We start from the raw sequence: 22,630 nt of genomic DNA, 5'->3' as shown, positions 1-22,630 counted from the left end.
GATTGTTGGGCCGGGACCCCAGCGGACAGCAGACACGCTGAAGCGGGGTGGCTGGAGGCTAAATCCCCGCCCGCCCCGGCCATGGACCCCCTTCAGAAGGGACGCCTCTACCCAAAGGACTCCAGAGGATTCTAGCTTCTCCCATGGCTCCATCCGCTCCCGACCACTTCCCCACCCTCCTCTCCCAGGTCCTGTCCTCCAAGGTGAATGAGCCCTCCCCAACACGTGTGCACGCACATGTACACACACGCACACACATGTACACACTCACACGTGTAGTGCATGCACATGCATCTGTTTTCCTCTGATCCCTTCCTTACCCACATTCCCTTAGTGAATAATCTGATATTTCTAAGACAACTAAAGAGCATTTCAGACCCACAAGTGGCCTTCTAAAGTGCTGACGGGAAATAGTTGGCCCACGGGGAAACTTCAGGAGGACGCCCAGGACGGCCCCTCAGAGCCCAGATGCGTCGTCCTGTGCACACGGAGCTGCGCCGTCTGGAATCCGCTGCCCCGACCCTGGAGAAGCCGCTGGGAGCCAGCATCTCTCCCCATGACCATGGCCGAGTCCCTGGGGCCGTGGAGCAGTCTCTCTCCTGGGGAGGGGGTCACAGGGGCCGTGCCTCCTGGGGGGGGGGTCACAGGGGCAGTGCCTCCTGGGGGTGGGTCACAGGGGCCGTGCCTCCTGGGGGGGGTCTCAGGGCAGTGCCTCCTGGGGTGGTCACAGGGGCCGTGCCTCCTGGGGAGGGGGTCTCAGGGGCAGTGCCTCCTGGGGGGTGGTCACAGGGGCCGTGCCTCCTGGGGAGGGGGTCTCAAGCGCTCTTCTTGCTTTGTTTTTCCCTCTACGAGCTCATAACTGATTCCACGTCTGAAAACAAAAGCTCGGATTTATCTGACGTTTACTCAGCCTGCCGTCGACTCAGCTGGAAGGCACGACACCTACTCCATGCGGCCGGACACGCACCCCCGACTCCTCAGCAGATGCAGGCTGGCCCAACGCAGGAAGCAGGCAGCAGAGGCCTGGTTCAGCTCAGGTCACCCGGCCGGCGCCTTGTCTGCAGGATGGCCTCACCCAATCCCAGCCTCAGCCGGCAGGCCTGTGCCCTCGAGCCTCAGCTCTGGGACATGGAGCCCACCCCAGGATCTGCCCCGCCTTCACCTCCGGCCAGCAGAGCCCTGCCCTGGTCCCCTTTCCCAACCCTGCTGCCTGCATCCAGGCTAGAGCTGCAGAGTTTAGTGCACAGGTCGCTAAGACAAAGGTTAGAAAAAGTCCAGAAGGCACTTTATTGGAGCGTCCCCTTCACGCGGGGAGGGAGCAGAAGCCCCACCCTCACCGGCCCGTGAGGGCCTGGGGCTGCCAGTGTGGCCCCAGCACCCGGTGTGGGAGGCGTGGGAAGGGAGCGTCTTAGAAAAAAATAGATTCCTATGTACATGTCCGTATTTATAGCACATAAATTAGGGAGTGCTCTGACCCCTGCCCGCGGAGTCCAAGCGGGAAGGTGGAAGCCAGTCCAGAGAGAGGGGGCCCCCCTCTCAAGCCCCGGGGCCCGCAGCCTCCTCGGCCCATCCAACCTCTGCAGGAGGCAGGCGTCCCCAGCTGGGGTCCAATGAGGTCCAATCAGGCAGAAGGGGCTGCACGTGCAGTGACGGCCAGTGCACAGTCACCTCAAACTCCAGGCTTGTAATTCCAAAAGGAGGGCAGACCGCGAGGCCACCGGCCCCAGAGGCCAGGACGACGCTGAGGGCCCAGGGCCCCTGCTGCTCTTCACGGCACAGGCTGCGCCCTGACGGCCGGGCGGTCCTCCCAGGGGCTGTGCTTCACGTTGAGCGTGGTTGCAGGGTTGGTCTGGCCCTCAGTTCCTGTGTCCCACCACCTCCTCCTCCTTCCAGCCGCTGGAGTTCCTGCCGAACTTGTAGACAAGTCTCCGGCCGTCTACCCGCTCAAGGATCTCCCGCTTGTAGTAGTACCTGAGGGGGACAGGTGGTCAAAGGTGCCAGGCAGAGGCTGACCTGCCCAGGGTCCTCAGGTGACCTGCCCGCTGGGCTCTGGCCCAGGGGAAATGGGCCTGAACCACGTCCCACACAGGAGGAGCCTTCGCTCCCTCACCCGGCTCTGTTGGGGGCACCTGACCCTCCCCGGGACTCTGCATGGAGCAGTGTGGTCTGGGGGCTGGAGGAAACCTTTGCGATGGTCTGGGAGGAAACTGAGGTCCAGAGACAAGCAGCTTAATTACTTCAATGGTGTGGGCCATGGCTAATGCCCTGTTCACCATCAAGTGCCTTTCATGGGACAAGCCTTACAGATGATAGAAATGCCTGTGAGATCAAGTTCAGTATGTGCTGCAGGCCAGTCAGCTGCATCCCAGGCCATCGCTTGTCCACACGAGGGGCAGGCCCTGCGATTCCTCGCCACAGGGGACTCACGCCGGCCTGAGGGGTGGGACCCTGACGGCACCCGAAGCTGCCCACCTCATGGCCCTGCTCAGCTTCTCATAGGTCATGCTGCTGTTCTTCTTCTTCTGGCCCCACAGCTGGGCCACAGCCTCTGAGCGCAGGAACTTGAAGACACCCTCTTGCCGGTTCTCCCACTTCATGAGGCCCTCGTTGAGCTCCGGGTGGATGAGGATGTCACGGATGAATTCCCACAGGTGGGTGCCTCTGGGGGCTACAAGGCCAAGCTCCATCAGTCAGCGGCCCAGGCACCTGTGGCTCCCCCAACTGCCGCCTGGCCCAGCACATGGTCTACTGATGGCTGCCTCCCTCCTTGCCTACCCCACTAGACAGCCAGGGGAGCTCCAGTAGGACCACGTGTCACATGGCACAGAGGTTTAACCTGCTCAAAGACTGATCAACGTCTAGCTGGGATACGAGAGCCGTTGAGACACAGTGGCACCACTTTAAGGAGCTCACAGTTTGGAGGAGGAATGATAAAAAAGTAAATACACCAGTGGGTGGTGAGAGCTCAACAGGAAGGGGACGGAGCTGGCCCCTGCCTGGGGGATGAGGGGCAGCTTCTTGAAAAAATAACCCTAGAAGCAAACAGGCCCCCTGTGTGTGGAGGGGAACGAGCTGTGGGACCCTCCTGGTAGCTCCAGGGGCGGGAGCCCATTGATGGCCTGAGGCCAGCAGGTAGGAGCTTGGTGTGGAAGGGCCACCCCTGCAGAGCCCTCAGGGGGTGGGGCCTCCAGCGGCCAAGCCTCTGTCCATGCCTGAGCCTGCTGGCACCGCCAGCAGTGTGTCCCTCGGGCAGGAAGGCTGGAGTCCAGCCCGAGGCCTTCCTCCTGTAGCCGTCGCTGCCCCCACACAGGACCCCCTAGCCAGGCCTGGCCATTAGGGTGTGACCCACTTGCATGCTGGACTCATGGCCTGAGCACGTGGAGGGCCCCAATCAGGAGGAGAGAGGGCCAGCTGGCCTCACCTCGCCCCCAGCCCAGGGCCCCCCACGATGTGGCCCCCCAACCCTTGGGTGCCCACTCACCGTGCTTGCTCTTCTTGCCTTCCAGACACTCTCGGGACTCTTTGCTCAGCTTTCGGGGCCGGCCCCTTTTCCGCTTCCCGTGCTTAAGCTCCCCCTTCTTGTAGTCAGGAAAGCCGTCTGGCGGGGGTGGGGCAGAAGGTCAGGAGTGGGAGGGCTGGGGGCTGGGGGGCAGCCTCCCTCCAGGAAACCCTAGAGGAGAGCAGGGGAGGGGGGCACCCTTGGGGGCCAGGAGGCCCCCTCTGCTCACCCCCGGGAAAGAGCTTGCTGTCCGGGGCATCCAAATCCACGTCACTTCCACCAGAGTCCGAGGCGTGGGGGCTCTGAGATGCGCCAGTCCCTGGGGGGCGGGCCAGAGTGAGCCCCTAGCAGCCCGAGCACTGCCCAGCCAGGGCCTGTCCTCTCAGAAAGCCTGGGCGTTGGTGGCCCGTGGAGACCAGGGCTCAGGACATCCGGGAGAGCAGACGCCCGAGGGAGGGCTCACCTGCGGTGGAGACGTCGGAGCTGCCCGGGGAGGGTGCCCTCGCGCCGAAGCTGCCTGGGTAGGTGGGGCTGGCCTGCCTGCAGTCCTCGAGCATCTCCTGGGCAAAGGGGCTTCCCTGGTCTGGGGGGCAGAGGTGAGCGGTCAGAGGGGTCCCTGGCTCTCCCAGCTGGGGGCCATCAGGCTGGGGAAGGATGGAGGAAGGGCTCTCACCGAAGGGCCCTTGCTCCCCGAGAGGCTCCTGGAGGGCCAGGCTGTCCTTCTCCAGAAGCTCCATGATCCAGCTGAGCTCGTCAGGGAAGCTGGAAGCTGAGGATGAGGGGGCAGAGCTCAGAGAGTCGGCACAGCTCCCCTCCCCTCCCTGGGGCAACCAGCCTCCCTGCCGGGGTGGGGGCACTCACTGAGGTCCCACAGCTGCGAGTAGAGCTGGTCCCCCAGGGGCCCGAACAGCAGGCGCAGCTCCTCGGGTGCGCAGCGGCACAGGGCCGCCCCATCCAGCTCGCAGCGTGAGAGGTCGATGGTGCCAGGGTCGCATCTGTGCTTCTCCGCCTGGTAGCTGACCCAGTCCAGGACCTGCGCCTTGGACCACAGCTGGGGTTGCTCCCCTAGCCAGCTGGACTTCTCTGCAAGGGGCCGGCACAGTCAAGGGTCAGCCCCCTCTGGCGCCCGCTGGGGATTCCCAGGGTCCCCCCTCCTCCGACCAGGAAGGGGGCTAGCACGCCCCCAGGCAGGTACCCCCAAGTCCCAACACCCCAGCCCGCCCCCTGCCGGATCCTTCCCTGTCCCAGGCTCTCGCCCCAAATGCCCAGCCCCTCCTGAGACCCACCTGTGCCCTCCAGGGCCATCTGCGGGCTGCCCAGGGCCAGCACCAGGTCATCGGCCCCAAAGGTGGGCGCAGGGGGCACAGAGGCAAGAGTGGGGTCGTCTGAGCTGTACATGGTGCTGAAGTAGTTGCTGAAAACGTTGCTGATCTCACAGGTCGCAGCCATGGGGCTCCCTGGGAGAGGGGGAGGCTGGTGAGGCCCGCACCCTGCCTCACCCGCAGGCGATCCTGCTCCCACCAGGCCTGGGGCAGTTAGAGCCCCAAGGGCGGGAAGGTCAGCCTGTCTTGGGACAAGCTCTCCTCCAGAGAAGCTCCAAGGTCTCAGAGTGGGGTGAGAGCATGTGGTGAGCAGGGCACCAGGCCGGGCTCCCTGCTCTGCCCACCGGGGTCTGTGGGAGGGACTGGCCATCACGGCCACTCCGTCCTTCCCTTGCCATCAGGACATGGCCTGGCATTCCCACTTGCGCAGGTTCAGAACCGAGCTCCACCAGCCCCTCCCCATCCCCCGGGCCAGGCGGGGGTCCTACCGTGGCAGCTGAGGGTGTGGCAGGCAGGCTAGGGGCTGCCGGAGGAGGAAATCCAGGGGAAGGGGCCCGCCAGGTAGCCAGGTAACCGAGGCTCTGGCCGCGCTCCCAGGGCGCTCAGTAGGGGCGTTGGAGCTCCGCCCGCACCCGGGCCTTTATAGGCGCCCACGGTAACCTGAGCTGGCGGCTCATTGGCCGAGGGGATTTCCTGGCCTTTAGACGGGGCTCCTGGCCCAGGTGATTTGCATACTTTGTGCCACTTGGCTGGGATCCAGGCCTGCGGTGCTGGGAAGTCAGGCCTGGCTGGTTTAATGATTGTCAGGCCCGTCACCCGCACCCTCTGGGGCTGGGCCCAGGGCAGTGGCCTGGGCGGGCAGCCGCTGGGTGGGCATGTGCCCTCTCTGCTCAGGAAATTCCTCAGGGGGGCCAGGCTGGGGCTGGGCAGAGGGGACGGGAGGGGACGGGGGTCAGGGCTGGGTCAGGAAGGCTACCTGCAGGACTGAGGACTAGGGGCCAGCAGGCAGGCAGGGCAGGCAGGGAGGGGGCGGAGGTCTGGGGAAGACTCCGGACGCAGGGCAACACTCAGGGCTGCTGGAATGGCGGCCGCAGGGCCCCAGCCATGGGCCCACCGCTGGCAGGAGGCTGGGGGCAAGGTCTCGGCACCCCCTGCCTGCCTGACGCCACCTGAGCCTCGGGGTTGCTGCAGCCGTGTCTGGGAGCCCTGGCGCTGTCAGAAGGACCCCCCACTTCCCTGCTCCCGACAGAGCCGCCTCTGGGGCCGTAAGTGAGGGGGCCAGACCTGCGCGGCTGTGCTTACCCATCTGCCTGGCCCGACCGGTACTGGCCTGCTGCCCTCTAGCGTCGGAGGCCCGGCTCCCTGGGCCCAGCTGGGTGCTCTTCAGGGAGCAGGCCCCATCTGACCCTCAGCAGGGCTCTCAGGGTGGCAGCTGGTGGCCCACAGACTCACCCGGGCCAGGCGGGCTGGTGAAGTGGGGCTGAGGTTTGAATCCCCAGCTGGTGCTCCCCGCAGACGCCCTCGCCCTCCCTGTGGGCAGGGGACCCCTCCCACCCATGGCCCCTCCATGAGCTCAGCCGTAACCACAAGGGCTGTCCCGAGACCACGGAGGCCTGCGTGGGGGCAGCCAGGGGTCAGACCCAGGGGTCTCTTCCATTTCCCACCCTTGAAGACAAGGTTCTGTGGGCCTGATAGCCCTGGGTCTTCTCCGGATGTTTTTTTTACACGTCAAAGATGCAACATCTGAGCACCCCTCGCCCTCCTCCTTGGTCAGGGCCAGGGCTGGGATGGCTCCTGCTCAGTCTCCCGAGAGGGCACCCCTGCCTTACTTTAACCCCCAGGAGGACAGGTACCCCGCTCTGGCACTGAGGTCCCAGCCCCTCCCTCGGCCCAGACGTGGGGGGCCAGGCCAGACTGGGAGGCGGGGAGAGCTCCCCAGCCCTCCAGCCTCCCCCACAGCCTGAGGCACGCCCTCTACCCCAGCCCTGGAATGTGGGCGAACCGGCTCCAGCCTCAGGACGACTCACGCTCACGTGCTCCTGAGCCGGCCCTCCAGGGCAGCGGCGGCCGCGGCTGTGACCCAAGAGGGCCTTGGCGGGGGCAGGCCTGCAGGGGCTGTACAGGACAAGCGGGCAGACAAGCCTTCCCTCCAGGGTCAGCCTGTGAGAGTGAAGGCAGGCGGGGGCCAGGCCAGGGCTGTGGCAGGGGGTGGTGCGGGCCAGGGCCCCCCGGACCCTCTCTGCCTGGACAGAGCCCAGCTTACCTCCAGGATGGGGCAGGGACAACACGGGGGCCCACCTCGAGCTCTGAGAGCAGACGGGCCCCCCGGCAGGGCGCAGTGGGGGGTGATAGCTCAAGGTGCCTGCTGTGCCACTGGACTCGACCCCGGCTGAGGAAGGGCCTCAGGGTCCACAGAGCTCCGGGGTCAGCACAGAACCGAGGCTGAGCACCTGGACGCTGATGGGGGCACAGGGGTCCTCAGGGTCCTCGGTGTCCCGGGGATCACACATCCTGGGGTCCACACGGAACCAAGGCTGAGCGCCTGGATGCTGAGGCGTCCCGGGGCCACGGCAGTCCTCGCCTGTAACAGCAGCCGGGGCAGCCCCGGCCCAGCCAAGGAGACAGTTTGCTGGATAGGGTGGGGGTCCTTCACGGACCTCGCCACCAGTACAGAGCCACAAGAGCTACAGAGCCTGGCTCTAGGAAGACCCACTTGGAGATATTTAAGTGCTTCTCTGTGACCCTCCCCCCACCCCAGGTTGCTAACTGCTTCGATCCCCACTTGGAAATCAATCAGAGCTTGGGCTGAAGTTCTGGGCAGACTCTACTTCTGACCACACACTGAGCTGCAGACCCGGGACCTGGCGGGGCAGAGAAAACACTCCAGGGCTCAGCCATCTCAGCGCCTTACAGAGGGGGCGAGGCCTGCAGAGGAGGGCCTGCCCCCTCTGGGAGCGTGGCTGCCACTGACGTGGACACGTTCCACAGAGCCCCATGCAGCCCTGCTCCTCACAGCTCAGGGGCACGCCACCTCCAGCCCGGGCCCCCGAAGGACGGGGAGAACATCCTGCCCTGACCTGCTCAGAACAGAGCAGGGCCTGGGAGAAGGAATTTCAGCCACCAGAATACCTTTCGTTTAAAAATATTTATTAAAATAATGATTAAACCTGAAAAAGAATCTCCAGAAATTAGCCCTTGGCACAGTATTTCAAGAATCAGCAAAAAAAATTAAAGAATAAAAAAAGAAAGAAAAAAGAAAACCCTTCCTGCTCTCCCGAGACCCCGGTGCGGTGGGGAGGCCTGCCACCCCCAGCCCAGGGAGCAGGGAGGTTCTCGGTCACAGGCTGGGTCCAGGGCCGGCCCATCAGAGCAGAAGCCCAGCGTCAGGGAACAGGTGCCCTCGTGGGGCCTTGACCTGGAGCAGCTGCTGTGCGCGGAGCCTGCAGAGGCCGGGGCGGAGCCTCTACCTGCCCAGGGGCTCCACGATCTGCTGGACGTAGTGCGCCACGTTGCTATGCAGCTGGGGAGCTGTGGCGGCAAAGGTCTCCTTGGCGAGGGTCTGGGCGGCCTTGCTGCCCGCCATCATGGCGTGGTACAGCGGGAGGGTGTACTTCTGTTTCCCCTGCGAGAGACGGCTCGTGCTCAGGGCCTGTCAGGGCCTGTCGGCCAGCTCAAGGGTCTGCCCCAGCTCCGCCCCGGGGCCCATCTGACAGCCCAGTGGGTCTGCGACCCAGCCTCCTGTTGCCCCAGGGCCCAAAGGGATGTGGATTTCAGTGCTGGAAGGGGTGGGGGGCTTCCCAGACACAAGGCCTTGTGTTCTGGAATCTTCTCAGAGGCCACAGACCCACACGGCTAGGTCTGCACGGTCACGTTCCTGGATGTGTCCACACGCGACAGAACCGAGTGGGTGGGCACGCGGGGGCTCACGTCTCAGCTGCAAGAGGTCAGAGGTCCGAGGCAGCAGCACACGCCAGGACCGCAGTGCCTAACCCTCAAACGGGGCTCCGGAGGACCAGCCGCAGCCAAGAAGGAAGCCGTGCCCGCACATCCGCACCGAACGGTCACACACAGGATGCTGACCCGAGGCGGGAGGCTCCGGGGCTCGGGAGGCAGCCTGACCCAGCCTGGCCCCAGGCTCCTGCCCTGCTCTGGAGTCAGGGAACGACCTCCCCAGCAGGCCGGCTGGCCTCTGAACCCTCAAGCACAGGCCTCCCCTGCTCTGGAGTCAGGGAACGACCTCCCCAGCAGGCCGGACCCTTTGCTCAGCTTCCCTCGCTTCTCCTAGCCACTGGCCTCTCCCCAGACCGGCCTGGCTGATGCATGACCCGTCTCGCCTCCCTCCCAGCGTCCGGTCAACGCTGACCAGCCCCTCCCCTTGGGCCTCTCCAGCTAACCAGCACAGGTGCACAGACCGGGCCGTCTCCCCCACAGGGCGGCACCACAGCCTGCTCTCGGGACCTGCCAGGCCCTTTGCCTCAGAGATGGCAGCCTGCATGGCCCTGCCCACCGTGTGCCCGAGGGGGACAGGGAGCCGGGGGCACCCACCTGGCTGTGCAGGAATTCCTTCACTTTCCAGAAGTCCTCCTGGTGGTCATTCTTGAGGACAATCTGGCCCCATCGCAACCGCAGCTCTGCATTCTGGGCGTTTGAGATCTTTGGGTATGTCTCTCCAAGTTTCTTCACGTTCCCTGGAGAAAAGAAACGGGTCATGAAAGACTGCCAGCAGAGCCCCACGCCGAGGAGGCCGCGGCCTCCAGGAGCTCCAGAGTCACGTCTCTGAGGGCTCCAGGCACCCACTCATCCTGAGCCTTTGGGCCCGACGCAGTCGCGCCCTGGACGTGTGCTTGCCCCAGCTCCACAGCTCTTCCAACCACCTTCCCTTGACGTCACACAGAGGGGGCCGTCCCTGGTGGGCTAGTGCTTAAGACCCCGCGCTTCCGAAGCAGGGGGCCCAGCTTCAACCCCTGCCTGGGGAAGTGGATACCACATGCCGCAACTAAAGAATTCGAACGCCAAAACTAAGATCCAGCGCAGCCAAATGAATAAGTAAATAAAATAAGCATTAAAAAAAGTATATCAGCGGGCCGGGAGGAAGGTTCAAGATGGACGGGACACATGTATACTTATGGCAGATTCACGCTGATGTACAGCAGAAACCAACATGATTTTGTAAAGCAATTATTTGCCAATGAAAGTTTTTAAAACTATAAGATAAAATGTATACGTGTATCATCCCAACCTCCAACAGTCTTCCTCCCCAGACCACAGCGTGTGCCCCAGACGCTCTGCCCACCGAGCCTCGCACCAGCACGGGCTAGCCGGCTTTTCTGGGGTGCAGCCCTTGGTACTATTTCTGGCTGAGAAGCAACAGGGCACTCGTGCTGAAGGGCGGGAGCCAGGCGGAGCTGCACCCCACCCCACCTACCAGCTGAGTAAGCTGTTGGTGCCCCGGGCTCACAGAGCAGCCAGGGGGATGAGAGGGTGTCACGGCAAGGGAGACTGCCCCGCACAGCCAAGGACCCCGTGAGCCGCTGGCTTCACGCGTGTGGACGCTCCACCCCACGCTGGCCCGCCCCACCCCCTCCCCGCCCCGCTCCCAACAGGTGTCAAGAGGCCCGCCCTTTCTCACCAGGAGGGAGCGGGGACTTCTGCAGGATCTTATCCAGGAAGTACACCAGCTGGTAGGTTTTCCAGGCAGAGGTGGGCATGGCATTGATGGCCCTCGGGTCCAGCTCCTCGGCCGCCCACAGCTGGGCCAGCTCCTCAGCCGGCCTCATGAGCGAGTCCCCGGGGGAGAGGTCCGGGAGGTAAGGTGGCCAGCCCGGGGTGTCCAGCCAGCGATCAAACTCCAGTCCTGCTTGGCAGAAGAGAAGACCCTGTCAGAACTCCCCGGCAGTGCCACGGCCAGCCTGCCGGGGCTCCCGAGACCTCCCACCTCCATCAGCCCCAAGTGCTCCCCCAAGGTGGACACCACTGCCCACACGGCTACTGCTCTGCAGGGTCCCAGCCCCCGTGACGCCTACAGCCCCGGCTGCCCCCCTTCCCACCTGGGCCTATTCTGTGCAGAAATGAGCCCTCAGGACGACAGGGGACACAGCCCACCCCCACGAGCAGAGCAGCTATGCTGAGGCTCCTGTGCTCTGGGGTCCCGCCCTCAGCAGCCGGGAGCTCCGCCCTCCCAGCCAGCGGGGGAGCTGGCTGGATGGGGCCCAGCAAAGAGCAGGGAGCAGGGGCAAGCCTCCGGGCCACAGGCAGCGCTCGCCCCCAGGAAGCAGGCCTCCCACCGGCTCCCCAGGCAGGGCAGCTGCCCTGGTCCTGCCCAGGGAGCCCCTTGGGGCGGCAGTGGCCTGGGCAGGGCTCAGGATCTGACTGTGTGTCTCAGAGACAGGGAATCCAGAGGGCAGAGAGGAGCAGAAAGGCCGAATGGGGGAAGGAAGCGGGGGTGGCGGAGGTCCTTCTGTGGGGCCCTGGGCCATCCCAGAGCGCCACCCCCAGGGGACACACTGGTCCCTCAGGGCGGGAAGCAGACCCCACCCTGCACAACCTCCTGGAAGCCCTGGGCCGGCTCCTCTGCTCACCCGGGATGGAATCCACCCTCTGTTTCTTCAGCTCAGGGAAAGAGTCCAGGAAGAAGTCCAGGAAGTCGTCAGCTAAGATGCTCTGGAACTTGAATTCGTCCACGTAGGCCTGTGAGGACGAAGGGGAGGCACGGTCAGCTGCCCAGAGCCCCCACTCCCCACCCAGCGGGGCCCCCTCCCCTCGAGCTGATTACCTTGAGGAAGTCGTCAAACTGGCCCTGGTCACCCACCAGGTGGGCCAGGTAGGAGACGAAGCAGAAGCCCTTCTCGTAGGGGGTCTCGTTGTAGGTGTCGTCTGGGTCGACCCCTGCAGAGAACTCTGGATTCAGAGCGACTGACTCCCACCCCCAGGGCAGCTCGGCCAGGAGTGCTCCTGACCCACCCCGACCTGTCTCCAGGGTCTCGAGAGGGATGACAGGAAGAGCCCGGGGTTGCTGTGTTCGTGGGGTCTTCCCAGCCCCATGTCAACCCCCCGTGTGGCTGCCCACCAGAACAATGGGGGTTTCTGCAGATGCTCTGGAGCCAAGTTAACTAACTGTCCATCCACAGGGAGCTCTCCATTGGAGTCAGAGGCTTCAATTGCACAGAAAGGTTTCAATTAGTCACACGTGGAAATAACAATGTTAGGAAACAAAAACCTCGAAGCAGTCACGGGCTTTCTGGGTCACGCTCTCTGTCATGTGACAAACCCCAAGGGGCTGAGCTGACCAAGGACAGGGGGCGGCAAAGGGCCTCGAGAGCGACAGGGACCCGGACAAGCAGGGCACACGGAGTTGCTCAGGACTGGCCGGCGCAGCTCGGAGGGCCTTGGGGGCTCCTCCCGCCCGAGGGACCGGGGTGCGCTGGCGGAGCCGCTAGGGCTCCGGCCCACGGCGGGGCGGGAGGGCCCTGACCTGGCTCGATCCTCACGCGCAGCTTGTTCAGCGGGTGGTCCTCGCCCGTGACGTCCATGTGCTGCCGCAGCAGCGCCCGGCCGGTGGCGGCTTCCAAGCAGGTGTAGGCGGGCCCTGTGGGGCAGAAGAGGAGCTGGCACCTCACGTGCGCCTCCCCAAGGTGCCCTGTGAGCCGGGGTGCTCCCCGGAGACCGTGGGCAGGGAGGCTGTGGCCAGCCGACCCTCGGCCTCTCTTCCGCACACCGTCCCGCTGACAGGGGCCTTCTGTGCAGCGTGATGGTGTCTGCAGAGACAGGAGTCTGACCTTCCCACCTGACCGTTCCTATCGACAGGAGACACTGTCGCCAAGCCTTTCCTCGGGTCCCCGGCCTCCTCCTGGCAGGACGGTGCGCACCAGCCACACGCCGCCTGCGAGACGCTCTGCCCTGGGGCGGCAGCCCGCCCGCGTCAGGGCCCAGCGTGCATAGCGCTCAGAGGCCACTGCGGGGCTCCCAGCGCTGAGACCGCCTGCTCCGTGCCCACTGATGAAAGAATAAACCTCCACACACTTTCTGGGAGGCAGGAGACAATACGTGCTGAAAAAAGCCCTTTAAAATGTTCAAGTCCTGACAAGCACGTTTCAAAGAATTTACTGAAATCATCTGAGATACACGTGAACCTGCGTAAAGATGTTTACCAGAATATTATTTTGTTGGAAAAATGAGGGACCCTGGCAATTCAGTGGCTAAGAGTGTGCTTCAGCTTCAAGGGGTGTGGGCTCAACTCTTGGTCGGGAACTGAGATCCCACATGCCCCTAGGTGTGGCCAAAACAGCAACAACAACAACAACAAAACATTAAGGTTTTTTTTTGTTTAAATTAAAAAAAAAAATTACAGACCAACCTACAACTGGAGGCTGACGAACAAATTATGAATTTAAATTCTTCTGCATCCGTACAAGAAAATTTAATGACTCAGGAAAACATTTAACTTTACTAAGGTAACAAAAAACAACAGTTCTAAAACCACGTATGGCCTGATGATTCACACACACACAGAGCTAGTGATATATCGGAAAGGACATCCACCGATCATCTCTGAATGGTGAAACGGCAGGTAAATGTTTTGCTGTGTACTTTCCCATACGTACCAAGGTAGATTTTAAGCAGAGAAAGGATAAAAAAAACAAAAAGCACCTAGACACTGTGGGCTTTCAATAAAGAGACGGTGCTGAGAATGTATTTCAAAAGCACGGCTGGGCGCAGTTTGAGGGTCTGCTGCCTTCAGCTGCTAAGTGGCGGTGAGCACGCTTCCCACCTCTCTGCCTTGTGAACACATCAGAGGGGAAAACAGCGTCGTACACAGCAGTGCGGGCGGTGAGCGAAGCACCCGGTCAAGGCTGGGACCGGGCGTGATAAGCGTAACTGTTGTGAGCGGGCCTCCATGGCCGTCCAGGGGCTCCCTGCACCGCCACCCCCGGGACACCCCAGAGGGAGCCTGGCAGGCCCCGAACGGGGAGATGGGTCCCTGCGACTCACCAAACAGAACAGAGGAGATCCTCCTCTGGGCGTACATGGTGAAGCCTTCATTCAGCCAGAACTCCCCCCAGTTGGCATTGGTCACCAGGTTCCCAAACCAGCTGTGGGCGATCTCGTGGATGATGACGTCGGCCAGGGAGCGGTCCCCGGCCAGAAGGCAGGGAGTGACGAAGGTCAGGCAGGGGTTCTCCATCCCCCCGAAAGGGAAGGACGGGGGCATGAAGAGCACGTCGTACCTGCCAGGGCGGGCGGTCACTGGGGGTGGCTCCCTCCCGTCACCAGGCGGTCCCCAGTGCCCTGTGCCAGGGACTCCTCTCCCAGCCCTTCCCAGGGGGATGAGACCGGCTCCCTCGCACCCAGCTCCCCACGCGGGACTGGCAGGCCTGACAGGGCCTCTTGTCAGGGGGACCTCAAGTCTGAAGACGGCAAACAGAGAGCGGGTCTGCCCCCAGTGACGGGAAAGGTTAAGTCAGCCACATCCGCACAGCGAGTCCCATCTCTGACCCAGCACCCGCCTGCTCGCCGCTGTCCTGAGACGCCCACCCTGGGCCCACCTCGGTCACGGCCACGGCCACGGTGGGTCAGGCTGGCTGTCCTCTCCTCCCCGCCCCTGCACCCCAGGGTGCGGGAACCGCAGACGTGAAGCTCCCGTGACACCTCACCTTCCCCACACATAGGGTCCAAAGAGCTTCTCTCCCGTTGCCAGAAACTCCTCTATGACTCCGTCATACTCCTCCTTGGCAGCGTTGATGAGGCAGGGCTCAGCCCACACCCGGCTCCTGCGGACAAGGATGCAGAGAGGGTGGCGCGGGGGTTAGAGCCCTGCGGGACCAGCCGGCTTCAGCCTCCCAGGGAGCCAGGGAGCCCATGGGGAGGCGACCTGCAGCAGAGCTGAGGGCCGGCCCCGCCCGCAGAGCGGGCACCGGGAGGGCCCTGGGGGCTCCTGCAGGCAGCAGGCCTCCCCCGCACTGAGCCCCAGCTCCCCGTCTGCCCAGTGTCTTCAGAAACGACTGTTCTTGCTCCGCACCAGCAGCTCGTCCGCTTCCTAACAGAACCTGGCAGGAGGAAACCCCTGGAAGACGTCCCTCTCCTTCTCTGCTCTCCTGCAGCTGCGGGCTGACGTGCTTCCGGTCACCCACTGCCCTGTCCCCCAGGAAGGGAGCCCTTGTCTCGCAGGCCCGGGGCTGCCCGGAGCCCGTGGCTGGAAGCGGAGGCCGACGGGCCTGCGCAGCGCTCCCTCTGACCTCGGGAGCGGAGGCGCGTGGCGCTGGTGCCACTGCCGAGCCCTGTCTGCGGCCTGGCGCCCGGCCAGCGCCTCTGGGGCCGGCAGAACGAAGGACAGCACCGCCACCAGGAGAGCCACGTCCAACCGAGCCTCCCGCCGCGGGACAAAGCGCAGGCAGACAGGACGATGAGCAGAACCCAGGCTCCCGGTCAACTTCTCTTTGGTTACACCTGACAAACTCCTTATTCACCTCCACTAAAGCCCCTTCCCTTCACAGAGTCGGCCCAAACCTGGGCCTCTGCATCCGGAGCAGACAGGGGACAGCGTCCTCGGGCCTCCTGGGAGGGAGACGGGGACCGCGAGGCGGGTGTTTCCAGGAATTAAGTGCCAGAGAAGGCAGGGAGATTTGGTAGCGATAAGAAAGCGCACATCGTAGCTAGAAGGTGACCTCCTAAAACTGCTGCCTGAGCTCAGAGCGCTCTCTGCACAGGGCCAGAACACAGCAGGACTGGGTCTCAGCACAGGATGGGAGGGAGGAGGGGGAAAGAGTCCTCTGATGCCCTCACGCCGCACCCTGTGCCGCAGAAAAGCCCGGACTCGGGGCAGGCCGACACTGCCCCAAGAACCCCCCAACAGGCCAACACCGCCCCAAGAACCCCCCAACAGGCCGACACCGCCCCAAGACCCCCCAGCAGGCCGACACCCCAAGAACCCCCCACCAGGCCGACACTGCCCCAAGAACCCCCCAACAGGCTGACACTGCCCCAAGAACCCCCCAACAGGCCGACACCGCCCCAAGAACCCCCAACAGGCCGACACCGCCCCAAGAACCCCCCAACAGGCCTGCACGCTGGTCAGAGGCCTCCTTGCTTGGAGGTTGGTCCAGTCTTGCCTCCGGGATCTTGGTCTCCTACCTGGGTCCAACTTCAGCGAAACCAGATCTCCGATGGCCAAGGCTATCAGGTAGGAGGGGATGGGCTGACTCATTCGGAAGAAGAACTTATTGGGGCCTCGCTCCTCCCAGGCGTCAGCACTCATCACGGCGGTGAAGCCATCTGGGACCTGAGGACAGAGAACACCGACGAGCTCTCACCTGGACAGAAGCTGCTTTCCATCAGCAACCTGCCCGGTGATGACGGCAGCCTGCAGTCCACCTGAAGTACAGAGGCTTCCAGAAAGTAGGGCTCAACCAATGGGGTTTAGCACAGATAAAACTTTTGCAGGTGGAGGAGTTCTTCAGAGGGTCTGTAAGCGTCCCCTGAAAGGTGACCTGATGGAGACGACCATTCCAATCCCCAGGGCAGGGACACATGGTCCCCTCACCTCGAGAAGAGCGGAGTATCTGCACTTCACGGCGGGAGTGTCAAAGCACGGGAAGAAGGCTCGGTTCAGGACGGCCTGGCCCTGGGTGTAGACGAAGGGCTTCTTCCTTCCCGCCGTCTGCTCCGGAGCCAGCCAGCACACCTGCGGGGAGGGGCGTGCCGCTCAGAGCCAACAGCCCTGGGGGGCCCCAGGCAGGTACAGCCACGTGGGCTGCAGAGGACTTCCGGGAACAGCTCAGAGCAGAAGCTCTCTCCGGCTGCGTGTTTAATCCCCCTGGAGTCCAGGCTGCGGCCCGACGTCTACCTCCCGGGGCAGACACCACCAAGGGATTGAGAGGGTAACAGGCAGGAAGGCCAGGGGTCTCCAAATAGAGGAAATAGCCTGCAAGTGTCAGACATTTTTATCTCTCTTAAGCGGCAGGAGGAAACAAACTAGCAGTATTTTTTCCTTCTCTATACAAATTTAAAGAGAGGTTTCTCTTAAAATATTGCGTTGCCATAATGACACCCGGTTTCGCCTGAAGTTAGCTATTCTCGAGTCTAGAGATAACCAATGCCTTTTTCTTATGGAAATGTTTGTCTTAAGCTATGCTAATGTACTATGCCTTTACCCCAAACTCTGTCTCCAAGTCGGTTCCGCCTCTTGGCCCAGAACCTACTTGACAAACCAGTATGGATATTGTTCCCCTAATCTATGTAAATGAAACTATTTGTATGGTGGTCTGCCCTTCTTCAAGATTCAAGTTAATCATTTTATGGCCCAGGATAAACCATTTATCCCAAAATGCATCTTATGGGTGAGGGGCCTGGTGCCATTCTGAATTTTAAGACATTCCTTTCTTTCATTAACAGACTGCTAGTGACTATATAACATCCAGCTAAAGACTAGCAGGGGGGTACTCTTTCTGCCCCCTTCTGATGCCTATGTCAGAAGCTTTCTCTATCTCCTTTATACTTCAATAAAACTTTATTACACAAAAGCTCTGAGCGATCAAGCCTCGTCTCTGGCCCCGGATTGAATTCTTCTCCTCCGGGGGCCAAGAATCCTGGTGTATTCGCATGATTCAACAACAACCTTTCAGGATCACGCCTCATGTGTCCCTGCTGCTGCTGCTGCTAAGTCGCTTCAGTCATGTCCGACTCTGTGCGACCCCGTAGATGGCAGCCGGCCAGGCTCCCCTGTCCCTGGGATTCTCCAGGCAAGAACACTGGAGTGGGTTGCCATTTCCTTCTCCAATGCATGAAAGTGAAAAGTGAAAGTGAAGTCGCTCAGTCGTGTCCAACTCTCTGCGACCCCATGGACTGCGGCCCACCAGGCTCCTCCGTCCATGAGTTTCCAGGCAAGAGAGCTGCAGTGGGTCGCCAGTGCCTTCTCTGCACATGTCCCTGGGCTTCGAGAACTCCCGAGCTGCCTCCAGCCCCCTGGTCCTGCCTCCCTCCTGTGTCCTCCTCACTGTAGTAACTTCTCACCAAGAAACAAATGCTGAAGAAGCTGTTCTTCAACTTGTGATGAAAGACACAGAAAAGCAGACGCTGACAGCAAGGAGGCTGATTGACAGGTGTTCCCATCCCTGAAATTCACCCTTTCAGAGTGAGTGTTAGGGGCTTCCCGGGTGGTGCCAACGATGAAGAACCCACCGGCCAAAGCAGGAGGATCAATGTGCTTTACGTTACAGGCACTGGCTATGATTCTTCCCCTGCTCCCAATATTTATTTTGCTTGTTTATTACTTGGCTATACCTGGTCTTAGTTGCAGCATGTGGGATCTTTTCGGTTACAGTGTGCAAGATCTAGTCCCGTGGACAGGAATCGAACCCCAGCCCCCTGCACTGGGACTGCGGAGTCTTAGCCACTGGACCCCCAGGGACGTCCCAGCTGTGACTCCTGAGTTGTCTTCTGTCAGCCCTTAATCGAGGGCACATCTGAGCCATTATTACAAACCCAAACTCTGCCCACAGCAGAGCTTACGTCTAACACGGATGCCGTGTGCAGCTGAGGGGCCCCAGGAGGGTCTCAGAGTGGAAGCAAAACCCCTAGGCTGCACCCTCAACAGCGGGCAGGGTTTAAACAGCCAGAAGGAAGGGAGATGATGTCCAGGAGGCGGGAGCAGCACGGGCGGGCGGGGAATGTGGCTTCATGGAGCCGGGCAGCTGTGTGTGGTCAAGGGCTTAAACCACAGAGGCGCTGAGACCGATTTATGAGAGGCGTAAGGGAGACACGTTGGGAAGCTGGGGTTTTCTTTGCGTGTGTGCACGTGTGTGTGTGTGTGTGTGTGTGTGTGCATGCGCAAACTGTAACAAGTCTCACTCAGAGTCCAGTAAGACGGAAGTGGGGGCAGGGGAGAGAGAGACGTCCTGTGCAGACCCCAACAGCCTGGTGCTTCAGCCTGGTGACTGGAGGCCAGCACAGAGGCCATAAATCAGGCCGATACCATTGCCCTCAACATGACGTTACAGAAGTGACACCTTATCTCTATGAACCTCCGTTCAACTTCTCTGGGAAACCGAAACTGCTCTAAGGAAAATAATCTATGAAAACCAAGCAAACTTCATAACCCCAATCTCATCATGAGAAAAAACAGAAGATAAATTCCAATAGAGGGGCACACCACTGCTCAAAACTATCTAAGTCACCAAAACAGGAACATCTAAGGAATCATCACGGCCAAGAGGAGCCCACAAACGCGACAGAGGGACACACACCTGGATTTCTGGATGGGACCCTGGAGCAGAGGACACTTGAAAACCTAAGGCTGCTGTACACCTGAAACCAACATTGTAAATCAACTATAATACAAAAAAGAAAAATTTAAAAGACCCAACACTCTAATAACACCTTGTACATGAAAGCTGCTCAATAAACAAATTATTGAAAATAAAAACTAAGGAAATCTGGAAATACTATAGATTCCAGTTTATAATAGGGTATCAGTACTGGCTCATTAATTGTAACAACTGTATCCCACTCGTAAGGTGCTAATAAGGGGGGTGGTGGTGGTGGTGTGTATGTGTGTGTGTGTGTTTGTGTGGTATGTGCATGTGTGTGCGCGTGTGTGCGGTGTGTGTGTGGTGTGCGTGCGTGTGTGGCGTGTGTGTGGTGTGTGCGTGTGGGTGTGTGTGTGTGTGGTGTGTTTGTGTGGTGTGTGCGTGTGTGGTGTGTACATGTGTGTGTGCGTGTGGCGTGTGTGTGGTGTGTGTGTGCGTGTGGCGTGTGTGTGGTGTGCGTGTGTGTGTGGTGTGTGCATGTGTGGTGTGCGTGTGTGTGTGGTGTGCGTGTGTGGTGTGTGCGTGTGTGTGGTGTGTGTGTGTGTGTGTGTGTGCATGTGTGTTTGTGTGGTGTGTACATGTGTGTGTGCATGTGTGTGCGCGTGGCGTGTGTGTGCGTGTGGCGTGTGTGTGGTGTGTTTGTGTGTGTGCTGTGCATGTGTGTGTTTGTGGTGTGTGCGTGTGTGGTGTGCGTGTGTGCGTGCGTGCGTGTGTGTGGTGTGTGTGTGTGTGTGGTGTGTGCATGTGTGTTTGTGTGGTGTGTACATGTGTGTGTGCATGTGTGTGTGTGTGGTGTGTGTGTGTGTGTGTGTGTGTGTGGTGTGTGTGTGTGTGGTGTGTGTGTGTGCGTGTGTGTTGGGGGTTTATGGAAACTGTCCTATATGCTCAGTTTTCCTGGTAATCTAAACAGTTAAAAAAAAAAAATCCTATTGATGAAAACAAGTATACTGAGCTGGCAGTCAGAGGAACTAGGCACCGTATGAGGACCTATGTAAAGACAACTGTTGTCAGGCTCAGCTCTGTAAACAATGACTCTCATCCCTTCAACCACAATCCCCTACTCATCCTCTTTGCTTGAGTTTTGCTTGCTTTTGTTTTAATCACATGAAGAGAAGACAATGAAGGGGGCTGGCAGGACACACAGCAGAATCAAATCCAGGAGACACCGTGGCCCACGGTGACCAAGGTGAGCGCCCCCCCCGGGACAGCGGAACAGGAACTGTGCCCTCTGGGGACCTCCACAGGGCAAAGGACAGCTCTCCGGGGAGCATGGGTGTCTGCCATCAAGTCTTAAATGAAAGCTGTTTAATTCCGAAATTCAACTTCAGGTGCCACTTTTGGTAAGCAAGCCCAGGAGGCCTAATTTTTTCACTTATTGTCCTTAATTTCTGCCCCCAACCGCGAACCAGAACGTAACAGAGCAACCAAACACATTTCCACGCGCTCCACATGTTCCTCTACAGCAAGTTACCCGCAGAGGCCAGGCTTTTTCCTTTGCCTGAGAGGTCAATCCACACTGCTTTGGACTTTAATTTTTCAAACAAATTCTATCTTATGGTTCATGTACGTCCCTAATGGTAAAAGATGGAAAAAGAAATGCCCTTTGAGCCAGTTCTAAGAGCAAAAGGGGAAGTGCCACCAGAAGCACAGGCTTCCTGGGTGGGCGGGACGCCCACCCCACCAGAGAAAGGGCTGCGATTCTCACAGAGGGACCCACAAGATGCTCTTTCCAACTGCTACACTTGCCCCACCTCCCCCACTCCGGTTTAGAATTTAAGAGTCAACAGAGAGAAAGCCAATTATTACAAAGCCTGCTGCTGCTGCTGCTAAGTCGCTTCAGTCGTGTTCGATTCTGTGCGACCCCACAGACGGCAGCCCACCAGGCTGTGCCGTTCCTGGGATTCTCCAGGCAAGAACACTGGAGTGGGTTGCCATTTCCTTCTCCAATGCATGAAAGTGAAAAGTGAAAGTGAAGTCGCTCAGTCGTGTCCGACTCTCTGCGACCCCATGGACTGCAGCCTTCCAGGCTTCTCCGTCCATGGGATTTTCCAGGCAAGAGTACCGGAGTGGGTTGCCATTGCCTTCTCTGCTACAAAGCCTGGTCCACCCTAATTCTGGTTTTCACTTTTACTCAAATTCTTTTGTTCATCACATCCAGGAGGAAACAATAAATAGTAAGTGCCCAGTCTCGGAGCTGTTCCTGCCCCGGGCACTAGACGGGCACCTGCAACAATGGGCTGAGTCAGCAGCGGGTAACGAGCCAGCGTCTTCAGGGCTGCCCCCGAGCAGAGCACCACCAGGGCCCAGCCCAGGCCGGGCGCACCGACAGCCCTAAACTCAGCTCGGGAACCGTCTGCTGTCCAGCCTGGAGGACGCAGGGGGCTAGAGACGGCGGGGAGGGGGCGGAGGCATCTGGCTGAAGACCAGCCGGACCAGAGGCGGGGGGTGGGGAGTCACCTGGCCGAGGAGGCGCGGGGGCTGCGGGTACTCACCCCGGGTCCCTCGCCGACGCGGTAGGTGATCCGCACCTGGAGGCACTCGCCTGCGGCGCAGGGCTGCGAGAAGCGCAAGCACAGGGCCTGGCCGTAGTGCGAGAACGGCTGCGTGCACACCGGCAGCGGCTCAGGCTCCGGCTCCGGCCGCCCCGGCTCCGGCCGCCCCCGCCTCAGGGCCGCCGCCGTCACGTCCACGCACGGGTGCGAGTCCAGCCGCAGCTCCGTGGCGCCGCCGGGCGCCCGGCAGCGCAAGTCCAGCACCGCCGAGCCGCTCAGCCCGCGGCTGCCCGGGCCTGGCCCCGGCGGCCCGAACTCGGCCCTCAGGTCCAGGTGCAGGTGCAGCAGCTCGAAGGCGCGGAAGTTGGAGGCCGACGCCACGTCGTCCACCTGCGCCGCGCGCAGCGCCCGCCCGCCGGCCTTAGGCTCGCCGGCCGCCATGGCCCCGCGCCGCCGCCGCCGCCGGTCCGCCGCAGGCCCCGCCCCTGCAGGCCTGGCCCCGCCCCGCCGCCGGTCTGGCCCCGGGGAGCCGGGAGCCTTTGCCGCGCACCCGGGAAGGCCCCGCCCCCGAGCAGACCACGCCCCGGAACCGAGCATAGCCACGCCCCGCCGCCAGCCGAGGCCCGGTGACTGCCGCTCGTGCCCCGGAAGGCCCCGCCCCGAACAGACCACGCCCCCTGCAGGTCTGGCCCCGGGCGCTTTTGCCGCGCACCCGGGAAGGCCCCGCCCCCGAGCAGACCACGCCCTTCCTTGACCCTACCCGACTCCCAGCTGTGCACCCTCACGGAAGGACTCTAGACAGGCCGGCGAGCGACAGTTTGATCCACCTCGGCCCGAATTCATCCCGCTGGGATGGCCCCCAGTCCCTGCGCTGAGGTTGCCCGTGTCCGCGTCCACCGGGCAGGCAGCACTGAGCCCGGGGGTCGGGTTTGAGCTCACAAGCTCTGCAGCAAACCTTCCCCAAGAAAGGGGACTCTTTCTGGCCTCTCTGTGCAGTGTGACACAGGAGAAATTACA

The 22,630-nt window shown here is 61.3% G+C and overlaps 2 protein-coding genes across 3 annotated transcripts; both read right to left on the bottom strand.

Moving 5' to 3' along the window:
* Nucleotides 1-1,261: 1,261 nt before the first annotated feature.
* On the bottom strand, nucleotides 1,262-7,808 carry ELF3 (E74 like ETS transcription factor 3). Of its 2 annotated transcripts, none has more exons than XM_070384629.1 (9): nucleotides 6,124-7,808; nucleotides 4,786-4,956; nucleotides 4,361-4,582; nucleotides 4,173-4,268; nucleotides 3,963-4,082; nucleotides 3,729-3,818; nucleotides 3,482-3,598; nucleotides 2,473-2,668; nucleotides 1,262-1,971 (listed from the first exon to the last, which is right to left on the bottom strand). In XM_070384629.1, the coding sequence occupies exons 1-9, from the start codon at nucleotides 6,125-6,127 to the stop codon at nucleotides 1,857-1,859; spliced, it is 1,131 nt and encodes a 376-aa protein (XP_070240730.1). In that variant the 5' UTR covers nucleotides 6,128-7,808; the 3' UTR covers nucleotides 1,262-1,856. The 2 variants fall into 2 exon arrangements, with proteins under 2 accessions (XP_070240730.1, XP_005900328.1); XM_005900266.3 differs by lacking the exon at nucleotides 6,124-7,808 and adding an exon at nucleotides 5,310-6,075.
* A 143-nt stretch (nucleotides 7,809-7,951) lies between these two features.
* Nucleotides 7,952-22,152, bottom strand: RNPEP (arginyl aminopeptidase). The gene is given in 12 exon segments (XM_005911789.3): nucleotides 7,952-8,443; nucleotides 9,367-9,509; nucleotides 10,451-10,675; nucleotides 11,400-11,508; nucleotides 11,594-11,706; nucleotides 12,293-12,406; nucleotides 13,810-14,045; nucleotides 14,472-14,588; nucleotides 15,949-15,967; nucleotides 15,970-16,096; nucleotides 16,358-16,498; nucleotides 21,614-22,152. Coding segments are annotated over 12 exon segments (1,944 nt in total). The 5' UTR covers nucleotides 22,055-22,152; the 3' UTR covers nucleotides 7,952-8,284.
* Nucleotides 22,153-22,630: the final 478 nt, after the last annotated feature.

The sequence above is a fragment of the Bos mutus genome, chromosome 16 (genome assembly GCF_027580195.1).
Source record: "Bos mutus isolate GX-2022 chromosome 16, NWIPB_WYAK_1.1, whole genome shotgun sequence".
Lineage (NCBI taxonomy): Eukaryota > Metazoa > Chordata > Mammalia > Artiodactyla > Bovidae > Bos > Bos mutus.
Note: the sequence above shows the minus strand (reverse complement) of the source record. Positions and strands in the feature narration are given on the sequence as shown.

Excerpts from the sequence above, each read along its gene's own strand:
- ELF3 (XM_070384629.1), bottom strand. Across the intron at positions 3,819-3,962 it reads CTCCGACGTCTCCACCGCAG|GGACTGGCGCATCTCAGAGC; the intron begins GTGAGCCCTCCC and ends CCCGCCCCCCAG. Across the intron at positions 1,972-2,472 it reads AAGCTGAGCAGGGCCATGAG|GTACTACTACAAGCGGGAGA; the intron begins GTGGGCAGCTTC and ends TGTCCCCCTCAG.